The sequence below is a fragment of the Diplodia seriata genome (genome assembly GCF_021436955.1).
Source record: "Diplodia seriata strain FDS-637 chromosome Unknown scaffold_8, whole genome shotgun sequence".
NCBI lineage: Eukaryota > Fungi > Ascomycota > Dothideomycetes > Botryosphaeriales > Botryosphaeriaceae > Diplodia > Diplodia seriata.
The window spans coordinates 380,606-399,114 of NW_027117315.1; the positions used below are offsets into that span (position 1 = coordinate 380,606).

Here is an 18,509-nt window from a genome sequence, read left to right on the forward strand (position 1 = left end):
CACTATTACTTACTGCACTAGCCACCACCCGCCCACTCAGCCACCTACAGCCTTACCGAAAAGAGGGCGATCCGACTGTGCTAATGAGAAGGACAGTCGATTGGCGCCGTACGTCAGAGTGTAGGTGGTCGGAAGTGTGATGAGTCACAGAAGAAAGGTAGTAGGCCTGGCCGGCCTGACGGAGATAGAGCGAGAGAGAAGGGGGAAAGGGAAAGGGAGTGGGAACGACGATGGACGCTCTGTCCAAGTAACAAGTTGCAGCCTTACTTCTTCACGTGAAGATCATGAAAGGAAGGGGGAAGAAAAGGGAAGGATGACGGCGAACTGAATATGTAAAAAGGGGGGGAGGAGGAGGATCTGCCGGCCGGGATCCTCCACTTGTCGTTGTTCCCTTGATTGATCGTCTGAACGTCAGTCCGTGAATTACAAGTTATTTTTTGCCCTCTTTTTGATGATCATCCGCACAGAGAGAGCGGTCCGGTCCGGTTCCGGGTCCGTGAGCAACGGCGGCCAGGGAAAATGAGAGAGGGAGGGAGAGATGAAGAGGAAGGAAGGACGAAGAAGCGAAGCACGTATAGGTGGAGAATCTGACGGTTAGAGATCGGTGGATGGGAGACGAAACGAAATGGTGGAAAGAAAAAAATGAACAAAGGCCCGGCCGGACGTCGTCGATCACCAAGGTTGGGTTAGGCTTTTTTCCCCTCCCCTTCCTTTCGCCGTAAACGAAATCACGAAAGCCGTTGAAGGGGATCGCGGACGCGCATCATACAGCCAGAGGAAATGGGGAAGAAGAAGGGGCTTTGTTTCGTGTTTCAGGATGGTTTGTTTCTCGTTACCGCTCTGCCGGCGTCGCGCCTAACCCGTTTCTGCCGCTTCCCTTTTGATGACGCTCCTAACTCAATCGTGCACGACTCGGTCCGAGCAACACGCAGAGAGCGAGCGAGCGAGCGAGCGCACGCGCGACGTCGCTTAGGCCCGCCCGCGCGTCTGTGTGTCTCGCTCTTGGCTTGCGCAAAAAGAGAAACAATGAGGGGATTGGGGCGCGTGCGTGCGCAGGTCGGTTGCTGTTGTGTGTGCGCCGCGTGATTGACTCTTTTTACCGCAGGCCGGGGGCTGCCTTCCGGGATAAACTCCGACGTCATCGCGTCGTTGTATTACGCTTTCTGTTTATACACCAACCCCCCTTCGCTGATAGGTAGCTTGTAGCTACCACGTATAGCAGGTGGCGTCACGGAAGCCGAGTCCCCTCCTTTGCTTTCCCCGCCGGGCGCATAGCACGTCGCCGGCGGACCTCGTTCAATTGGCCAATGTCGCCTCTCTCCTCCTCCACCGCAACACTGCGGAAATCCAAATAAGAGGGCACGCGGCCGATCGATGCCCGCCGACGGGAAAATCCGTAGGGGGAAGGATGAAAAGAGACTATTGGAACATGGGCCATGCCCGGTGGAAAATAAGAAGCAGCAGCCAGCAAGGTTTGTCGATAGTTGAGCTCGGTAGGGGATGGAAGTGCAAAAAAAGACGATGGGAGCAGAACAGGGCCTTATAATTGTCCATCTTATGTGGCGAGGCGGGGCTACACCGCCGGCAAGAGCCAGCGTCATGCCCTGTTTGGAGCGAGCGTGGCAGCAGAGGCGCCACGATAGGAGCCGAAGCGGCAGGAAGCGATCAGTGTCGCCGTCAATCGTCCCTCCATCTTCCTATACCACGCGCTATAACGCCGATGTTGTCGGAGAAATGAAATAGATGGGGAGAGCGCGAGAGAGCGAAGGTGCGGAGCCAGCTCCACCAAGGGTCCAACTGTCCAACCCACTCGGATCATCAACCTTCGCGCCATTCTTTCCCCATTGGCAAGCGTCAGATAGGTACACTCTCTCCTCATTGAACGCATCTCGATGACGCGCCGACGACGGGCCGACTGCCGAGCATTCCACCTAGCCTTGCGGACCGCCGCATTGACCCAAGACAGTTGAACGAGGCTTGCAATAGCGGAAGGGCTGTATAGACGACGCTTTCTCCGGAAACGCCCGCCTTCTCTCTTCGCGTACCACGGAGAGGAAAAGAGTCAGACTTCTCAGGGAGAGAATTGGGGAAACGAAAGCGGGGGTCGATTTACCGACATGTCCCGGCTGATCCGCTGCTCGATGACGGTAGCTTAGCTAGCGAAGATGAGCGCGGAGCGACGTTCCCGTCCGTTCCCGTCTTCACTCTTCTGGCCTTCAATCTTCTCAACATTCCCTCCTTCCGCCCATGTCTTTCCAGTTAGTACGTTTCAAAGGCATCCTCTCTCGATCCTCCGGGCCATCACATCCCCGCTATCTCCGGTATCACCTTGATGGAGGAATGATAAGAGAGCACAGCAAAGTGTTGACGCGGTTGCAACAAGACGCGCGTTAGAGGGCGGCCTCTATATTCGCAACGTGTCGCAGCATCACCGTCACCGTCACCGTCATCTAAGGAAAACACCGTCAGCGCCCTATTCGGGTCCGGAGAAGCCTGGTCCGAGCGAGAACAGGGACCCCGGGCCAAAGTAGGCGACGACGTTTCAACGGCGAAAAAATTTGTTTCATCTAACGGCGGCGCGGAACATGTGAACAAGACTGCCCTGTGAGCATTTTCCATCTTCTGTGTCTTGTTCTCAATCGGTTGAACGACGTTGGCTCTTACCGTTTTGAGAGGCCGCATGTGAGCTGGTCCATCGTCAATGCATTTCGAGCCATGGAACGCCAAGTGTGTGAGCATTTCAAATCCATTTGCTGTCATTGACCGGCCGACGATGAGACGATTTAGGGTTGTGAAGACACGAAGGGTCTGGAAAAGGGGCTGTAACACTCATCTGCTGCGGTCAGTGATACAACGCAACGATCCGAACAGCTAGGCTGAGAACAACCGCGTGGGCCAGCAAGAGCGAGGAGACAGACAAGATTGGACCCCTGCCGAACCTTGCTGCAGCGCTCGCAGGTAGAGCTACTGCCGCAGAGAAGTCGCCGCTCAAGGTGGCAGCACAGAGAGAATGGGCCACCGTCACGAGATCGCTGGCCGTCCGAGCTTAATGGCCAATCAAAAAACCGGCATGATCTTTACTTAGAGTACGTCCTTGGTGCGGCGGCATATCATTGGACGGATGCCTGGTTAAATCGCAGGATTTTGAGTAGTGGGTGCGTGCAGAAACATGCTCCACTCTCTGCGATCGACACCGAAACCAGGAGAGACCCGACACCCCCACGGCATCTCCGCGCAATGTAGGCTCACAGCGTCGCCGTGGTGCAACCGTAAGCAGGACATGCACACTGGAGGCCAAGAGGAGAGGCAGCAAGGCAGTGGAAAGCGATGTGAAGACCATGTTGTGTTCGCCAACGTCCCAAGGATAGAGTCGGCATTGCATCCTTGGAATGCGGAGCCGTGCCACCGCGCGTCAGGAATAGCTCACGGAACATTCTTCAGTGACTTTTGTGGCCTATTCGTCGGTCGAATGCGGTTTTAGCCCATAGACGCAACACGCCCGGTTCGATATGTTCACAAGCCCTTGATTGAGCATGTCACGTCCTGCCGTCTTCCCTCGGCGCAGCTTTCGGGCAATCGGTCTCAAGAAGTGAGGTCTGGATGCTTACCGTCTTTGTCAAGGCGCGTACCTTGGCACCGCGTGAACTTAATGCTGACAGGCACGCCACTTTCTGGCCGTTAACGGCGCACGGCGAAGCCGCTAGCGCCCTGTCACCTCGGCTGGTAGCGAGGAGGCCTACAGCGGACAAACGTGCTGTAACTTCGGGTAGGGCTGGTGACAGCCACGGTAGCAGCCGTTACATCGCCTCGCCGGCCTTTCATCACTTTAACTCTTCAACCGCGGAAACCAAGGAAGGGGGGTCGACGTGGGCACCGCGTGCAGAAGCGACGAGATCCGCCATTGCCATGGAACGGCCGTCGCCCATCCCGGCCTATTGGAGGTTAAAATCGCTGAGGATGGTCCGTGGGCAGCGCCTAGCTTCGGGTACAGGTAACGTGCATCTGGATGGTGTACCGGCCAAAAACCATGTGGCTCTCGAAATGCGGAGACTATGCCGCTACGCCGCTACGCCGCTTAGGCCTGGCTTAGCAGGCCTGCAAACATTCCTCCGCCAGCATTCGTGTGCCGTGCAACACAGGCGCAAGTCCGTTGCGGGGCGGGCCACCCCGAGTGACCTTGTGAGAATCGCCACATTGGATGTGGTTGAGACTTCCAGATGCCGTGCGGCGTGGCCGCTGGTGTTCATGCTGCGCTTCATCTGGGCGGCGATCTAGGTTAGCGTGGTGAATTGCGCAAGGTTGTCTCGTCGCCCTCGTCAGTATGATATCGCTGTCGCCCTGCTGCAGTCGAAATCAAGACGAGGCAAACGCCGCCGTCATGCGTTCCATGATTGCCTGAAACTTGGTCAGGCTCTCCACCCCGTGGTCAGGTACGCGCAAGTCACCGCTCGCTCCTCTTTGCCCAAGGAATCAGGCAGCGACATGGCGCATCGTGCCAACAGCACCGGCTTTGGATGATCTGGTAGCGGTTGTCAAGTCGCGCGGGCCATTCTCGGCGGCTTTGGCTCTCCCCTGCGGATCTGTACGACAGGTCGGCAGGCCAGTCCGTGTCTTTCTTGAATATTCAGGGTCCGCATATGGCCCCGCCGAAGCGATCAGGCTGCGAACGATGCTCTGGTAATTGCTTTTCCTGGCTTCCGCTCATAGCGCGGAACGCACGCTCCTCTTCTTGAGGCCGGCAACATTGCGCGCCGTGGATTCTTTTAGTCGGACGCACAAATGCAGTTTCTTCCTGATTTTGTCGTCGTGCCTCATACCCCGGGCGCGATGCAAGGAATGGATCGTCAAAAGGAGAGCCAGAATTGCGAGAGCCCCGCCGGTGCGACCACTCGTGGTTGGTGATTGATCCGATGTAGTGCTCACTGGCTTGGCCGGCCCCATGCCAGACGTGCGTCCTTATCGTGATCTGCTCTGGCATCTGATGCTCATGATTTGCTGGCCGGTCGCCTGAGCGGTCTGCTAGGGTCTCTTGCCTCTACAAATGGCGGCCTTGGAGGAAGAGCGGCGGATGGGATTCGTGTACGGGTCGGGAGCGACTTTGCCTATTATCTTGCCCTCCTTGGCGGCTGGCCACTCTGGCGGTAAGAGAGTGTTCGCCTCAAGGCGTGCACGAGCAGGCGTGCCCGATGGTGCCGATGCACGAGACAATGACCTGCAGCAGGCGGCTGGCGTCGGAGGCTTTCAGCTGGGGAGTGTCAGCCAGCGATCTACCATGGACGTCAGCGAGATCATCTGCCACGATGCGGCAGGGTCTGGTGGCGCGTGGCTGGCCTCGCGCGCGAGATGCGGCAGAAATCGAGAGCCAGTCGCGGGCGGGCGACTGGCCGCGGATTGTCAGCCAGCCAGATGCAGCGGCGGCGGCATTGGCTTCAATTGCGCGCCTGCCAAACAAGCTCTGGCTTGCAGCTGGAGGAGACGCGTCGAGCGCGGGCCGTCGCGGTGCAATTGGCGAAGGCGGTTGCACCGGGAGGCGGGCAGGGACCGGGGCGTGTGGCGGACTGTGAACGTGCTCGGCGAATATTGTGGATGGCGGAGCTGGTGGCACAGAAGATATCGGGCGCTGCAGGCGCTGGCGGAAGCAGTAAGGCGACGGCGATGCGATCATGCGCTGGAGCTGGATCTGGGGCGTTGTGCCGTCAGCATGCGGGCCGGGAGCATGGCGTGTTGCCGGGAGATTGACACGAGGGGCTTGGGGCTAAGAAGGTGGCAGTTGACTCGCAGCGCGCTGATCATCCCCGCGCCGGCAGCCGGTGCGCCTCGTCTGCAGCCCGTCACGTTTCCACGCGGTGGACCGGCCGTCGCGAGCCAAGTCATCCGACACCTGAGGCCCCGGCGAGAGGCTCCACGGCGATCAAACCGACGACCGCAACGGCGCGCACGCGCGACAATAGCCGAGCGGTGCGACCGGCAGCATTCGATAGCGGCGGCGCGGCGGACGCGTGACGGGCGAGGGCTGGGGTTGGCTGGGCGCGGTGGCGGCCGCCATGCAACGGTGACGCGCGGGGGTGGTGTCGCAGCGGCTCTGGGCTGGCGGGCTGGCGGGCGTCACTGTGCGGGCGTGTGGGCTGGCGGAGCGCAGAAGTGGATAGCGGAGAGTTGAGCCGCGGCGCAGGCTGGGCCCGGGCGGCTGCTAGTCGACGGCAGCGGCAGGGGCGCCTCTGCCTTCGCTTCGCCGCGGCGCAGTTTCAGCGCGACTCCTCGTCGCGGCTGGCAGCCGACACCGCCCATATTCTCCGAGTGCCCGATCGAGGCAGGCGCGGCGTGGCCTCCTGAAACCGCATCCGTTTCGGGGCGCTCCCAAGCGGCGAGCGCACGATGCCGCTCGCCAAGGCGGTGCCGGCCAGCTGCCGGCCAAGCTTCTGCCCTATGGGCGTGCGCGCAGCGCTCGGCTTCTGCTACAGTGGAGAGAGGCAGCGCGCTGTTCCAGAATGCTGCAGCCAAGTGACGATGCTCTCCGCGCCGCCATATACAGCGGGCTGCCCGCTGTGAGTTCCCCTACTTTGGCCCTGTCACTCTTTTGGTTCCCCTCGGCACCTACACTCGCTCGTTTGCCTTGGAGCACTGCTACCCGCTCGCGCCGGCTGCGATTGGTACCTTGCTCTGTACATTCCTTTGATTGCCACGCCCTCCGTTCTACCGCAGCGCACCCGCACCTGGTGAGCCCTCCCTTGCGTCTGCGGCTCGTCGGCGTCACCGTCGAGCCAGGCGTGCCGCTGCACGGCTCCCTGGCGGGGTCCGGCAGTCATCATGCATTCCCAATTGAGCTAACGTGCGCGTCCAGTCGCCTACCAGCGTTTAAAAATGGAATTCAATGCACAACCCCAGTACGTCGTCTGCCCGCGCGCCGACAACACCACTGACCTGTATAAAGATACCGTCCGTCGCTTGGTGCGCCCGATATCTTCGTCCAGGATCCGTCCCGCCCCGGCCCGCAGATAATGTATTCGTATGGCTCTGCTCCCGTGCAACCGCAGCCCACCCACACCTCGGCCTCCTTTCAGCCAGCCAGCACGTGGCCGGTGCCACAGCCAAACATGACGGCCAAGCCCCAGCCGCCTGCAACCTCGCGCCCCTCGAGCATGGGGGGCCAGAAGTACCATTGGCGGCCCGCCGACGCCGCCGGCTCCGACCAGTGCTACCCTGCGCCCGCCCACGCCCACGCCGACACTGGTACGTTGCCCGCCAGCACGCTGTTATTAATCCTGACAACCTCCGCAGAATCATGGTGTCAAAAGGCGTGCGAGATGATGGACTATCCTAACATGGATCCAGACATGCCCGACTTCCACCATCCCTTCCTGGGCACCGACGAGGACAGCCCCATCATTGACCTCCGCCTGCGCCAGGACCCCAACACCGGCTACCTGCATAACCCGTCCCAGCGCTTCTCGGGTGCCTCGTTCTCCACCACGAGCACCGGCACCGGCACCGGCTTCACCACGTACGATGACTTTTCGTCCGAGACGGACACCCACTCGTACACAGCGTCTGACTATGACAGCTGGGCCCCCATGGATCCGCCAAACAACCTCCTGTCGCCCCTGACCTCCCCGCAACGCCACGATCCCGTGCGGACCGTCAGCCGCGGCGGCGCCTCGCCGGGCCCGCACTCCACCGTGCGCTCCTCGCCCTACAGCATGGACAGCGACCGCGCCAAGCGGTGGTCCACGGGCATGACGGGCGCGCCCACCTCCACCCCGGCCCTCGCCGTCCACCAGGCCCAGGACCGCTTTGCAAACTACGGCCAGCGCCTCAACCCGCATGCCCCGCAGTCGATGCCCGCCTTCGCCCCGAGCACCATGAGCATGCACCTCCCGCAGTCCCAGTACGTGCTGTCCTCGCAGCCGCATCCGCTGCCGTCCACCCAGGGCCCGCTGTTCTCGCCGCCCACCCAGCGCTACCAATTGGAAGCCCCCCGTCCCGTGCCGTCCCAGGGCATGTACGGCCTGCTCCAGAGCAATGACCACCAGCACCATGGCTGCGCCGCCCACTTTGCCGACTTCTCCGAGCCGCCCAATCTCTACGCTTCCCTGCACCAGGAACCCTGCGACCCCCCTGAGGCCGACTTCCATCCCGCGGATCCCGACATGATGCCCAAGGAACAGGAGCTGCGCTTCGAGGGCGATCTCTACACCCCCCGCTGGGTCCGTGGGCACGGCAACAAGCGCGAGGGCTGGTGTGGACTGTGCAAGCCGGGCAGGTGGCTCGTGCTGAAGAATAGCGCTTATTGGTACGACAAGTCGTTCACGCATGGCGTCAGTGCGAACACGGGCGCCGCCTTCCAGGGTCCGCAGGACACCCGTCGCACAGAGGGCAACCTGGACGTGTGGGAAGGCTTGTGCGGGAGCTGCGGCGACTGGGTCGCGCTGGTCAGCAGCAAGAAGAAAGGCACCACCTGGTTCAGGCACGCGTACAAGGTAAGGGATCCTCCATCATCAACCCGTCAACCTCCAGTCACTAATACGTCTTCGACAGTGTCACACCCATCCCAAGGCAAAAGACGGGCCCAAGCGTCGCCGTGAGACGTCCTCGCAGCAGGCGTCCCGCAACACCACCAACACTCGGCCTTCGACAGCCGTCTCGTTGTCGTCTTCATCGCGCCCTAACAGCAGCAGCCGCCCCCAACACGGCACTCCGTCGATCAAGCAGGAGCAGTCGGTTGGCGACTCGACTGCGTACGGCGTCTCGACACCGACCAGCGAAACAACGCCTTCCCCTCGTGGCGGGCGTGGGCCCGTGTTGTCACAGCAACAGCCAATGCACCAGCAACCGTACATGAACCATCTCGTCCATGTGCCGGGGCCGCAGCACCAGCAGCACGACAGTGTTGTCGGCACGTCGATAAAAGGCTTTGGGGCGGGCAACTGGGCTGGCATGATCTGACCATGATGTAGATGTCTTCGTGTGCAGCAGACCAGCTTTGTGGATGATGATCGGTCACGGATTTGACGAGGCATTGTAAGGTGTCGTGTTGATGTCGTGTAGGATGACCTAGTTCTAGTGTGGGTGGCTCTTTCACTTCGGTTCCCCTCCTTGTCCTGTTCCATTCTTATGCGATACCCCTTCGATGTCGCGATAGATGGGTGGCATGGCGGTTTTTTACATATATCCCTTTTTCCTCAGTTTGGCGCTTGGCGGGACATGCATCTGCGGCATTGGATTGTTTCTGAATCTCATTACAAGTTTGTTTTCTGTCTGCCGTTCTTTCCCGACTGTCGCTACCGAAGTCATTTTCCGAGGGTATCATGTTTATTTGGGCTTCCTCATCACGAAGTTACGACAGTAGCTAGTAGCTAGGTAGAGGATTGCATGGCTCCGGCGTGTTTTCGGCCCTTGAGAGCTTTGTGGAGCGCACGCGCAGGAGGAGGAGCGCTAAAAAGGGAATATCAGCCATGTTTTTGTCATGTTCCGTCCATTGGACCGAGTAGAGGAATCCGCAACACGGGCAAGACCGACCCAATGGCGACTCGCGGTGCCTGGAAACCAGAAAGCTTCCTTCCATTCGGGCCCGCTCCACCCGACGCCGCATTGATGGGGTTCTCTTAAGGCGGGCCCTGGCTATATCATGGCCGGGCTGAGACAGTGCTAACGCCACCAACGGAGCTCTTTCCAACTCCTGTTCGAGAAGCGACTCCCTACTCACCAGCCCACACAGCCTCACTTAGCGCTGTCCGTGCCGCCGGCTGTCACCGTCGTCAAACTCAGCCACAACTCCACTGTGGTGGTCTCCCGCCCTAGCACCCCCCGTCAGCCTCCACCCATCCACCTTCTACGTCCAGTAAGAGCACCCGCGCGCCAGTACCCGCCACGCAGGTACCGGAAAGTAGGGGTCTGGCGGAGACTTGGTCCGCACATCGCGGCGTCATCGTCCGACGATCAACGCCGGTTCCCGCCTGCCGCCGTCATCGCTTTATTGTCTCCACCATTGCTCCGTGCTATACTAAGACGCAGAAAACAAGCTGTTCTTTTTACTTCCTCGCCCTCGGTCCCGATCGGGGCGCGCCTGGAGCTGACTCGTGCCCCTTGCCCCAAGCGGATATGGAGCCTTTTTGGATGGTTTCGCCCGTCTCAGGCCGCTCATAAGGACCACGTATGTAACGACACACTTATTCCGTCGGATTTGACGACTCGTGCAGCCCGCCACTTCGTCATGTTCTTCCCAGCCCACGGCTATCCCCTGGCTTCTGATGTGCAGATGCTCTACCCAGCCCGGCAAATGAAAGCGAAACGGCCAAGAGGCTGATCCCGAACACCGCCTGCGTCACGCCCTCTCTGGAGCTTGCCGGACAGCTGTACAAAGCCCACTTTGGCACCATTACTATCGCTTTTCTATTTTTTATTCGTTATACTCTACCTATTCTTGGACACGAAGTCCAATAGCCATCTCGTCTAGTGGTGCTCAAAGTAGCATTCTCAGCCCCCATTCCCCTCGCCCATATGCTCCTCACCCCTCTCGTTACGCACGTTTGGCCTTAGCGCCGTCGGTTTCACCCGTGTCTCCTTATCCACGCGCCCACCAATGGCTCGTTGGGGGTTCGACGAACGCCGGTCAAACGGCTCGACGTCGCGGGACGTTGCTCTAGGCTCGCGCAAGAGCCGAGCGCCACACCGTTCCTGCTTCTCCACGTCGCACGGATGCGAAGCTAAGCGAGGCTTTTGGATCTCTACGGTACGTCTACGGGACAGCCACGTCAGAACCATGGTCCAGGAGAGCTTTTCGCCCCCGGCACCACCAAGATGTAGAGTTTCGGCGCGTAGATTGCAGTGCGTCGCCTTAAAGCGTCATCGTCGTGCTTTGATCGGCCAGCAGAAGCCTCACGATGACGGAAGAAAAGTGCCGCGCTGGCCTGTCATTGGTCGTTGACTAAATCTTGCTTCTTTTAAGTTTGTTCTCCTTTCTGCTTGCAACGTGATGCTTGTCCTTTCCCCTTTCCAGAAATTGCAAGACACGCAAGATGAACCCCTTATATTTTCAAGTGCTTTATCAACTAATCGGCCTCTCTGTTCGACTATCTTTTTGGCTAGACTGAGTATCTGATGGAAAATGGTACGTGCAAAGCATAAAAGAGGGGAAAGTAGAACAACGTGATAATCTCATTTCCCTCCCTTCCCTTGGTGTGACTTGAAAAATGAGGAAGGATGGTTGATGAAGAGAAATGGCTCAGGCGCTCAACCAATCCAGTGCCATGATGAGCGGGTGTCTAGCTCTTGACCCACCTTTGGATTGGCAAAGCCAAGGTTGATTGGCTCCTTTCTCTGGTGCTCTACAACGGTACTTGGCTCACTATTACTAAAGTCCCAACACAGCTATCCTCTTTCAGTGCTTTCGAAAGGTAGTGCACGTGTGATTTCATGTTCGCCCGGGCATTATTACGTACCCAAAGCCCTACCATCTGCTCCCTCATATCACCGCAAGTTAGACCTACACTCGAATATGCATCCGCGATATCGTCGGCGTGGAGAAACAGGCATAAAATCATTCGCAAATTGTGACCACCCGTCGCAAATCCCAGAGACTTCTTCACGGTACTAGTCCCTGGAGAGGAAAGGGAACACTAAACTCCAGAGCCACGGAGCGAGGGCGTTTACCCCACAACCACGGCTTAGCACTACACCATCCCTGGAAGAATAGAGCATGCACCTCAACAAAACACCTTGGCACTATCGCCAATCTGGCCTGACATGTCAAAAGGGAGAACTTAAAAAGCTCAAGCGCAATCGCCACGCCCTCCTTGGTCTTCACTACAGTTTCTTCCCTCCCACAAAGAAGGAAAGCTGCGAGACGCAGGCAGCGAAGATGAAGCTTCTCAGTCTCCTTCTCCTCTTGGGCCTATCGGCCCTCCTCACCACTGCGGTTCCAATCTGGACCCAGGCCCTTCGCTCATGGGAACCGCTTGGTGTTAGCTGGTCTCACAATATACGCACACTGGCCAGACCGAAGCGTCTCGCAGCCGGCATCCCCCCTCTTCCCCAAGAGGACGGCATGTACACCACCCAGACGCTGAACCCGGTCCCCACCCAGACCCAGGCCCCGGCCCCTACCAACAGCAACTACGTCGACCACAGGCACAGAAACAAGAACAACAACAACAATCCCAACTACAATAACAACAACGACAACCAAAACCCCAACACCATCAGCAGATGGCCCATACGCCCAAATCCCAGACACAGCTCCACCCCCGTTCCTAACCCTCCCAGCTCCAGCTCCAGCTCCAGCTCCAGCTCCAGCTCCAGTCCCACCGCCAGCCCCAGCCAGGACCCTTCCAACCCCAACCCTCCCAACCCTCCCAACAACGACAACAACGGCGGCAACGACAACGGCAACAAAAAGCAAACCGGCAGCACCGTCGCCTCCTCCACCATCGCCAACTGCCAAATCAACGACTCGACCATCATCAACAGCACTTTGGTCAACTGCACCGTCAGCGACGCCACCATCGTCGACGCCACCATCGACGACAGCACCGTGCAGGATGGCGCCACCGTCTCCGGGGGCACCGTCAGCGACGCCATCATCGGGGGCTCCTCCAACGACAACAACAACGGCGGTAACGGCAACGGCAACGACAACAACAACAACGGAAACAACAACAACATCGACACCACCAGCACCGTCTCCAACAGCACCGTCGACCACAGCACCGTCCGCGACGGCAGCACCGTGTCCGACTCCTCCGTCGAGTCGACCGACGTGCGCGACGCCAGCGCCGTGTCCAACAGCATCGTCGACAAGACCGAGGTGCGCGAGGGGAGCACAGTCTCAGACAGCCAGGTCGAGGACACGACGATCGCGGCCACGACATCGAAGAAAAACAAAAGGGACGTAGCCGACTATGACGAAGACGAGTACTGGAGGAAGAAGGGCCTGCAGCCGGGTTTCAAATACGACCCGTTCGACGAGGACGACGAGAACAATCAGCGGCTCAAGTACGGCAAGTGGGACACGGGCGGGTGGGACGCCGAGGACGCGCGCAAGCTGATAGAGCAGCGCAAGAATGAGAAGGAGAACAAGGCCAAGTATTCCGAGTGGCACGAGAAGAAGAAGGTGAAGAGATCCCATCCATGGCTTTGGGGTCCCCAGAGGCCTCCGTTGGTGACGTACCCGGAGGAGAAACGCCCTGTTTTAGAGGAGTATTAGTGAATGGTGAGCAGATTAGAGAGGGGAAAGAGTGAGTGAGAGTGGCGGGGCGCTAGTTCTTGATAGCATACACCATGCAAAATTAGACGCGGACGACAACTGTTTTGATCTAGACATTGTGTAGTATGTACAAGTAAAGTGACAACCATCGGAAACGCCTCCCTAATGCACACGGTTCCTCTACCCTACCTTTTCACACTTTTTCCTTCTCCTCCTCCACTTCCTACAAACCCCCCCACCCACTACAACTCTTTCTTGCCCTCCTCCTTTGCCGCAGCAGAAGCGGCCTCCAACTTCGCCTTCTCCTTCTGCTTCTTCTCGCGCCTGTTGATGGCGGCCTCGGCGCCGATGCCGCCAAAGACCAACCCGACGCCCAGCCACTGCATGCCCTGGATGCTGTGGCCGAACCAGACGACCGACAGCACCATCGTCAGCATCTTGCGGGTCACGGTGACGGTGACCAGCAAGAGGGACGAGAAGTGCGACAGGGTGTAGACTGCAAAAAAAGGAAAAAAGTACTGTTAGCCAAAAAGGAAAATCCCCTACAGCATTGGTTATGCAGGACAAAAACTTACAGATGAACACTTGACCCACGGCGCCGCACGCGGCGAACGAGAGAACGTCCCAGCCCACCTGCGGGTAGCGCGTCACGAAGCTCAACGCCTCCCGCAACTCGCCACCGTCCGCCGCCGACATGCCGACGAAAGCGCCGACGGGCGTCTGGGCGACGTACGGCGAGAGCAGCAGGTACGCGGCCGTCAATGCCGTCGACATGATATTCTGAGCGCACATCATCTGCGGGCCAGAGAAGGGCCTGAAAGCGGTGAAGATGTGGTCCTGGGTCGAGTTGGTGAGGCCGTCGAACAACAAGTTAATCCCGAGCAGCACCAGGCCCCACGTCGTGTTGTCACCGACGGAAGCGTGCTTGCCCGCCTTCTTCGCCGTCGACGGGTGGTGCAGCGTGAAGACGGCGACCCCTAGCGTCACCAACGCGACGACGGCGTACTTGTACAGCGGGTAGCGCTTGCGGAACACGGTCAGGTGCAGGAACATGACGGGCAGCAGCTTGCAGCTCTTGGCCAGGATGAACGTCACGTAGTCGATGTACTTGAGGCTGGCGTAGCCGAACGGCGACGCCAGCGACGACGTCACCGCTACCAGCGCCAGCGGGAAGAAGATGCGGCGCGACGGAAAGATGGCGGGGACGGGCCCACCCTTAGGCTTCGACGACAGGAGGTACGCGTACCCCGTCAGCGCCGCAAAGGCCGACTGCACCGTGTTCAGGAAGATCGAGTACGTGAAGGTCTCGGGCGCCGCCGGTGGCCCGTACCGCGTCGTCGTGATGCGCTCCTGCAGAAGGGCCCACGACAGGCTGTTGTAGCCGTAGATCTCAGACGTCAGCGCTGCGAAACTGTAACATGGCGTGCATATCCCTGGTGGTCCTTACAACGAAGCGTATATGCCGGCGACGCAGACGACCAGCTCGGTTGCGCCGGCTTGCTTCTGCGCCGGCGCGGGCGCTGCGCTCGGCTTTGCGCTGCCGTTTGCCAGGGTCCCGTTCGCACTCTTTGCGTCATGTTGGGCGATTGCGCCATTGCCGGCGGAGGCAGACTTGTTACGCGCCATGTCGCGTGTCTATTCGGAGGGGCTGTGGCGGATGTGCGACGATCGGAAACGTGTGGGTTGCGTGAGGGCTGTGGTGTTGCGGGCAAGGATGGTCGGATCCGGCGGGGCGGGCGCGAGGGCGGCGCGAGGGCGTCGAAATGAGCGTAAGGAGCGTGAGGGCGAGGGCGAGGGCGAGGGTGAGGCGGGATGGGATGGCCTAGCGGGCAGGCGTCGTCATGGCGTTGGGGAGCAGTTTCGACTTGGAGTCAGAAACGAGCGGAGGGCGCATTAAAAGCATGTGTCTGATTGCAGATGTCGATAGGTGGCATCAAGGTCCCTGGCTAGCCAGCCAAGCTTCTGCCGATCTCCGCGCCGTCTTCAGCCCCAACAGCCCCACCACCAGCCTGGAGCTTAATTAAAATAGACTGCGTGCCTCAGGCATCGTCTGACCTCATCTCGCCCAAAATTCCGTCCGAGACGTCAGCCCTGCCGACCGCCTGCTTTCCGGGCATCCAGGAACACCACACTCGCCCCTTAGACTCACCGTTCAAGTGTTGCTCGCTAGGCACCGTGCACCTTCCACTTGTGGCATTTCGCGGTTACTGCTTTTGGAAACCCGCACAACCATCGCTTGTCAGGTGGAACGGGGGGACCAAATAGTCAATATTTGTACCTAGACATGCCCAAGGACTTTCTTCTAGAATCTAGTCCACCTGCACCCAAACTTGCAGATCAGTAACCCATATTGTGAAGTGGGCCTCCCAACTATTTCCTTTGAGTATGGTACGCATTGACAGCGCAGCAGCGAGTCCAACTTTCGATCGCAAACATGTTAGAACAAAGTAGACGCCGTCATGTTTAACGACCAATGATCCGCTGCTTCAATCGTCATCCTCAAAACGAAGCCACGCCGTGTCGGACTCAGAGCAGCGCGCTTTGTGCCTCTTCGTATCACCACCTCCAACGCCAGCAGCCGAAACTTCAGCACTGGAGAAAGCGGCAGCACTTTCACTACCATGCCTACCACTACCGTCATTGGCACCGCCCGCTCCACCGCCAAATTCACCGCCAAATCCACCGTCGCCGCCAGCACGACGCATTTCTTGTTCATCCCTTTTGAGCTCGGCAACCTTCACCTTGAAGAGATACCACAGCGGAGAGAAGTCCCACATTTTGTCGTCAGGATCGATCGTGCAGCCTCGCTCTGTGAGGAGCCATGCTTTGGTACGGATGCGTTCAGTACGCATCAGTAACTTATTGCGCGAGGACCCCGTGAGATCCCTCCATCCTACGTAGGGACGACGGGCTTCGGTTCTAAGCTCTTTGAGCACATGATAGTGAGCGATATCATTAACTGTTCACGAAGAGAAAACGTTAGAGTCGGCGTTGTGTTCTTCTCTGTAGCATTGACGAGATTAGCGCTTACCGAATAGATTGACTCCGTTGCCAGCATCGATGGGCGGCATTACCTGCCTGCAGGCACCAACAGCCTTCTCCAGGCTTGTCACTTCGCGGAAAATCCAGCCCACGGCGTCGACTACGACGTAGCGAGGCTCGAAGGTCGACAGCCTGCCGTTTGTGTTGTCGTCCGTACCTGTTTTCTCCACATCAAGGTAGTTGTCTTCGTCACTGATGATAATTACATCAGGTTTTTGTGCAACCTTACCAGACTTGGCATCGCTCAGGCCGCTCTTGCCGTCTTTCTGAATGGCGTGATCATGTTTACGCTTGTTGGCGGTCTTGTTGGCAGAACTGTCGCAGTTGTCCTAGTTGTAGTGAGTGTTCGGTCTGTTTTGGGGAGAGCTGGATAGGACCGACCGCAGAGATCTTTGGGACAGAACTCTTTGTGGAAAGTCCGCCCCTAGCATCAACTATGCCTTTACAGATACGCTTGTTACTCTTCTCGGCAGGCTCAACGCGACCAGAACCGGCATTCATGTGGTAGGTCGTGCGGGTGGATGACTGGACGTACTTTGAGGACAAAAGTGTCGTGACATTTACCCCCTGCATAGGGTCGTTGACGTAAGAGGGGACTTGTGAGTTCTGGAAGGCGGCACTTTGTGCCTCGTGATAGACTTTGTCAGCTTCGGGAACGTCAGCGTTGGCATAGTTGAGCGATTCAGTGCTGCCCTGAGGCAATTTGTTGCGGTGCTGGTGACCAACGTAGTTGCGGGATACATTGCCAGGCACGAAGCCCATGGATGTTATCTTATTTCCAGCAGGGCCCATGGCGTTGCGCAGCGTAGCGTCATTTTGGCCGGTGTTGGCAGGAATCATGTCATTCTGCGCGAGGTTGTGCTGATTGTTGCCGAAGCCGACACCGACATTGTTCTTAGAAGCGAGAGCAGGATCAGAGAGATCAACGATCTCAGGGTCGGTGAGGTCAACAACGTCCAGAGCAGGCGCTGGAAGGCTTGTAATGGCGTTAGAACGAACACGATGGTGAGTCCCGACGATGGCGGGCTTCTCGCTAGCAGAATCAAAGTTCTTCGCGCCAACGCCCAGAGCGGGAGCCGCAAGGTCTACGATGGCATTGGAACGAGCGCGTCGATGAGCTCCGACCGCGGCGAGCTTCTTTCTGGAAGATTCGGAGTCCTCCGGGCCAGCACCGGGCGCAACGCGAGGAGGAGCGGTCCACACCATCTTGAGCGCGCCAGGGAAGTGCTTTCGAGCGGCGGCAATGGCGGCCGGCGGGCAGTCGTCCGGGCTCATGAGCATGAGCTTGGCGCGCAAGAGCTCGATATTGGGGTGCTTCATGATGGCGAACTGTGAGAAGATCTGGTGGAACTCCTCGCTCTAGTGGGTCAAGCGTGCGAGTGCAAGTCGATGACTGCGTGCGCAGATTGATGTCGCAGAGGATGGGAGGAAAATAGAGTAAGGTGGTGGAAGAGTTTGGCGGCCCGCTGGTAGCGCTGAAAGGGTCAGGCGCGATTGAAGTGACTTCCTTTTTGGGAAGGAAACAAACAGACGGAAAGAACGACCGTGACCCCCGCAGAGCATGTAACGCAGCTTCGACGTGACCGAGCAGGTCGGCTGCTCTTGCCTTTATCGACCTGCCGATATCTACGACTTGAGGGAAGTAGCTCTCCCAACCTTCTCAACACTTGCACGACGCGACCCACGTGGCCTATAATTTCTTCACTATCTAAGTTTTCGGGTATCTGCAGTCCTTTTTAGCCGGCTCGTAAGGCTCTCGTGGTCGATTATCAAAGTACTCAGATGTATGCTTACGTCAATCTTTCCCTTAGTATCCAAATCAGCACATGGGATCTCATAGAAGCAATGAACTTCTGCATTATTCAATAGACTTGTCTTCCGATCGTTCCTTCATTCGTTATTTACAAGGTCATAATCAATTTGCCAGCACGCTCTGGCCGGCGGAGAGTGAGTGCCCCTGTAGATCATGCGAATGAAGAGAAAGGGGCCAGGATGTCGAGAGTAAGAAAGGGCAAGAGTGCTATCGAGAGCTAAGAGATTGTTGAGGAAAGGTTTTATGGGAGTTTTGAGTGCGATCTGTGTGAGAGCGAGGTGTGGGGGGTGGTTCTTTTCCGGCAGTCTGTGGCCAGAGCCAACCATTTGCCGGGAAAAGACAGCGAGCCTGAATGCTGACGTCCGTACTCCTTTCGCGGACTGGCGAAGGGTAGACGTGCGGATATCAAGACATAAATCATGAAGTCGTAACCGCTCAACTTGCGAGAGGATT

The 18,509-nt window shown here is 58.3% G+C and overlaps 4 protein-coding genes across 4 annotated transcripts; 2 read left to right on the forward strand and 2 right to left on the reverse strand.

Moving 5' to 3' along the window:
- Positions 1–7,094: 7,094 nt before the first annotated feature.
- SLS55_007710 (uncharacterized protein) lies at positions 7,095–9,009 on the forward strand (the record flags this gene model as incomplete). Its single annotated transcript, XM_066779126.1, has 3 exons — positions 7,095–7,230; positions 7,279–8,477; positions 8,971–9,009. The coding sequence occupies 3 exons, from the start codon at positions 7,095–7,097 to the stop codon at positions 9,007–9,009; spliced, it is 1,374 nt and encodes a 457-aa protein (XP_066629930.1).
- A 2,686-nt stretch (positions 9,010–11,695) lies between these two features.
- SLS55_007711 (uncharacterized protein) lies at positions 11,696–13,201 on the forward strand (the record flags this gene model as incomplete). The annotated part of the gene is made up of 1 exon (XM_066779127.1): positions 11,696–13,201. One exon carries the CDS (start codon positions 11,696–11,698, stop codon positions 13,199–13,201), a length of 1,506 nt encoding a protein of 501 aa, XP_066629931.1.
- A 242-nt stretch (positions 13,202–13,443) lies between these two features.
- Positions 13,444–14,827, reverse strand: HUT1_2 (UDP-galactose transporter; the record flags this gene model as incomplete). The annotated part of the gene is made up of 3 exons (XM_066779128.1): positions 13,444–13,697; positions 13,777–14,612; positions 14,649–14,827. 3 exons carry the CDS (start codon positions 14,825–14,827, stop codon positions 13,444–13,446), a joined length of 1,269 nt encoding a protein of 422 aa, XP_066629932.1.
- A 1,394-nt stretch (positions 14,828–16,221) lies between these two features.
- On the reverse strand, positions 16,222–17,563 carry HUT1_3 (UDP-galactose transporter; the record flags this gene model as incomplete). The annotated part of the gene is made up of 2 exons (XM_066779129.1): positions 16,222–16,572; positions 16,625–17,563. The coding sequence occupies 2 exons, from the start codon at positions 17,561–17,563 to the stop codon at positions 16,222–16,224; spliced, it is 1,290 nt and encodes a 429-aa protein (XP_066629933.1).
- Positions 17,564–18,509: the final 946 nt, after the last annotated feature.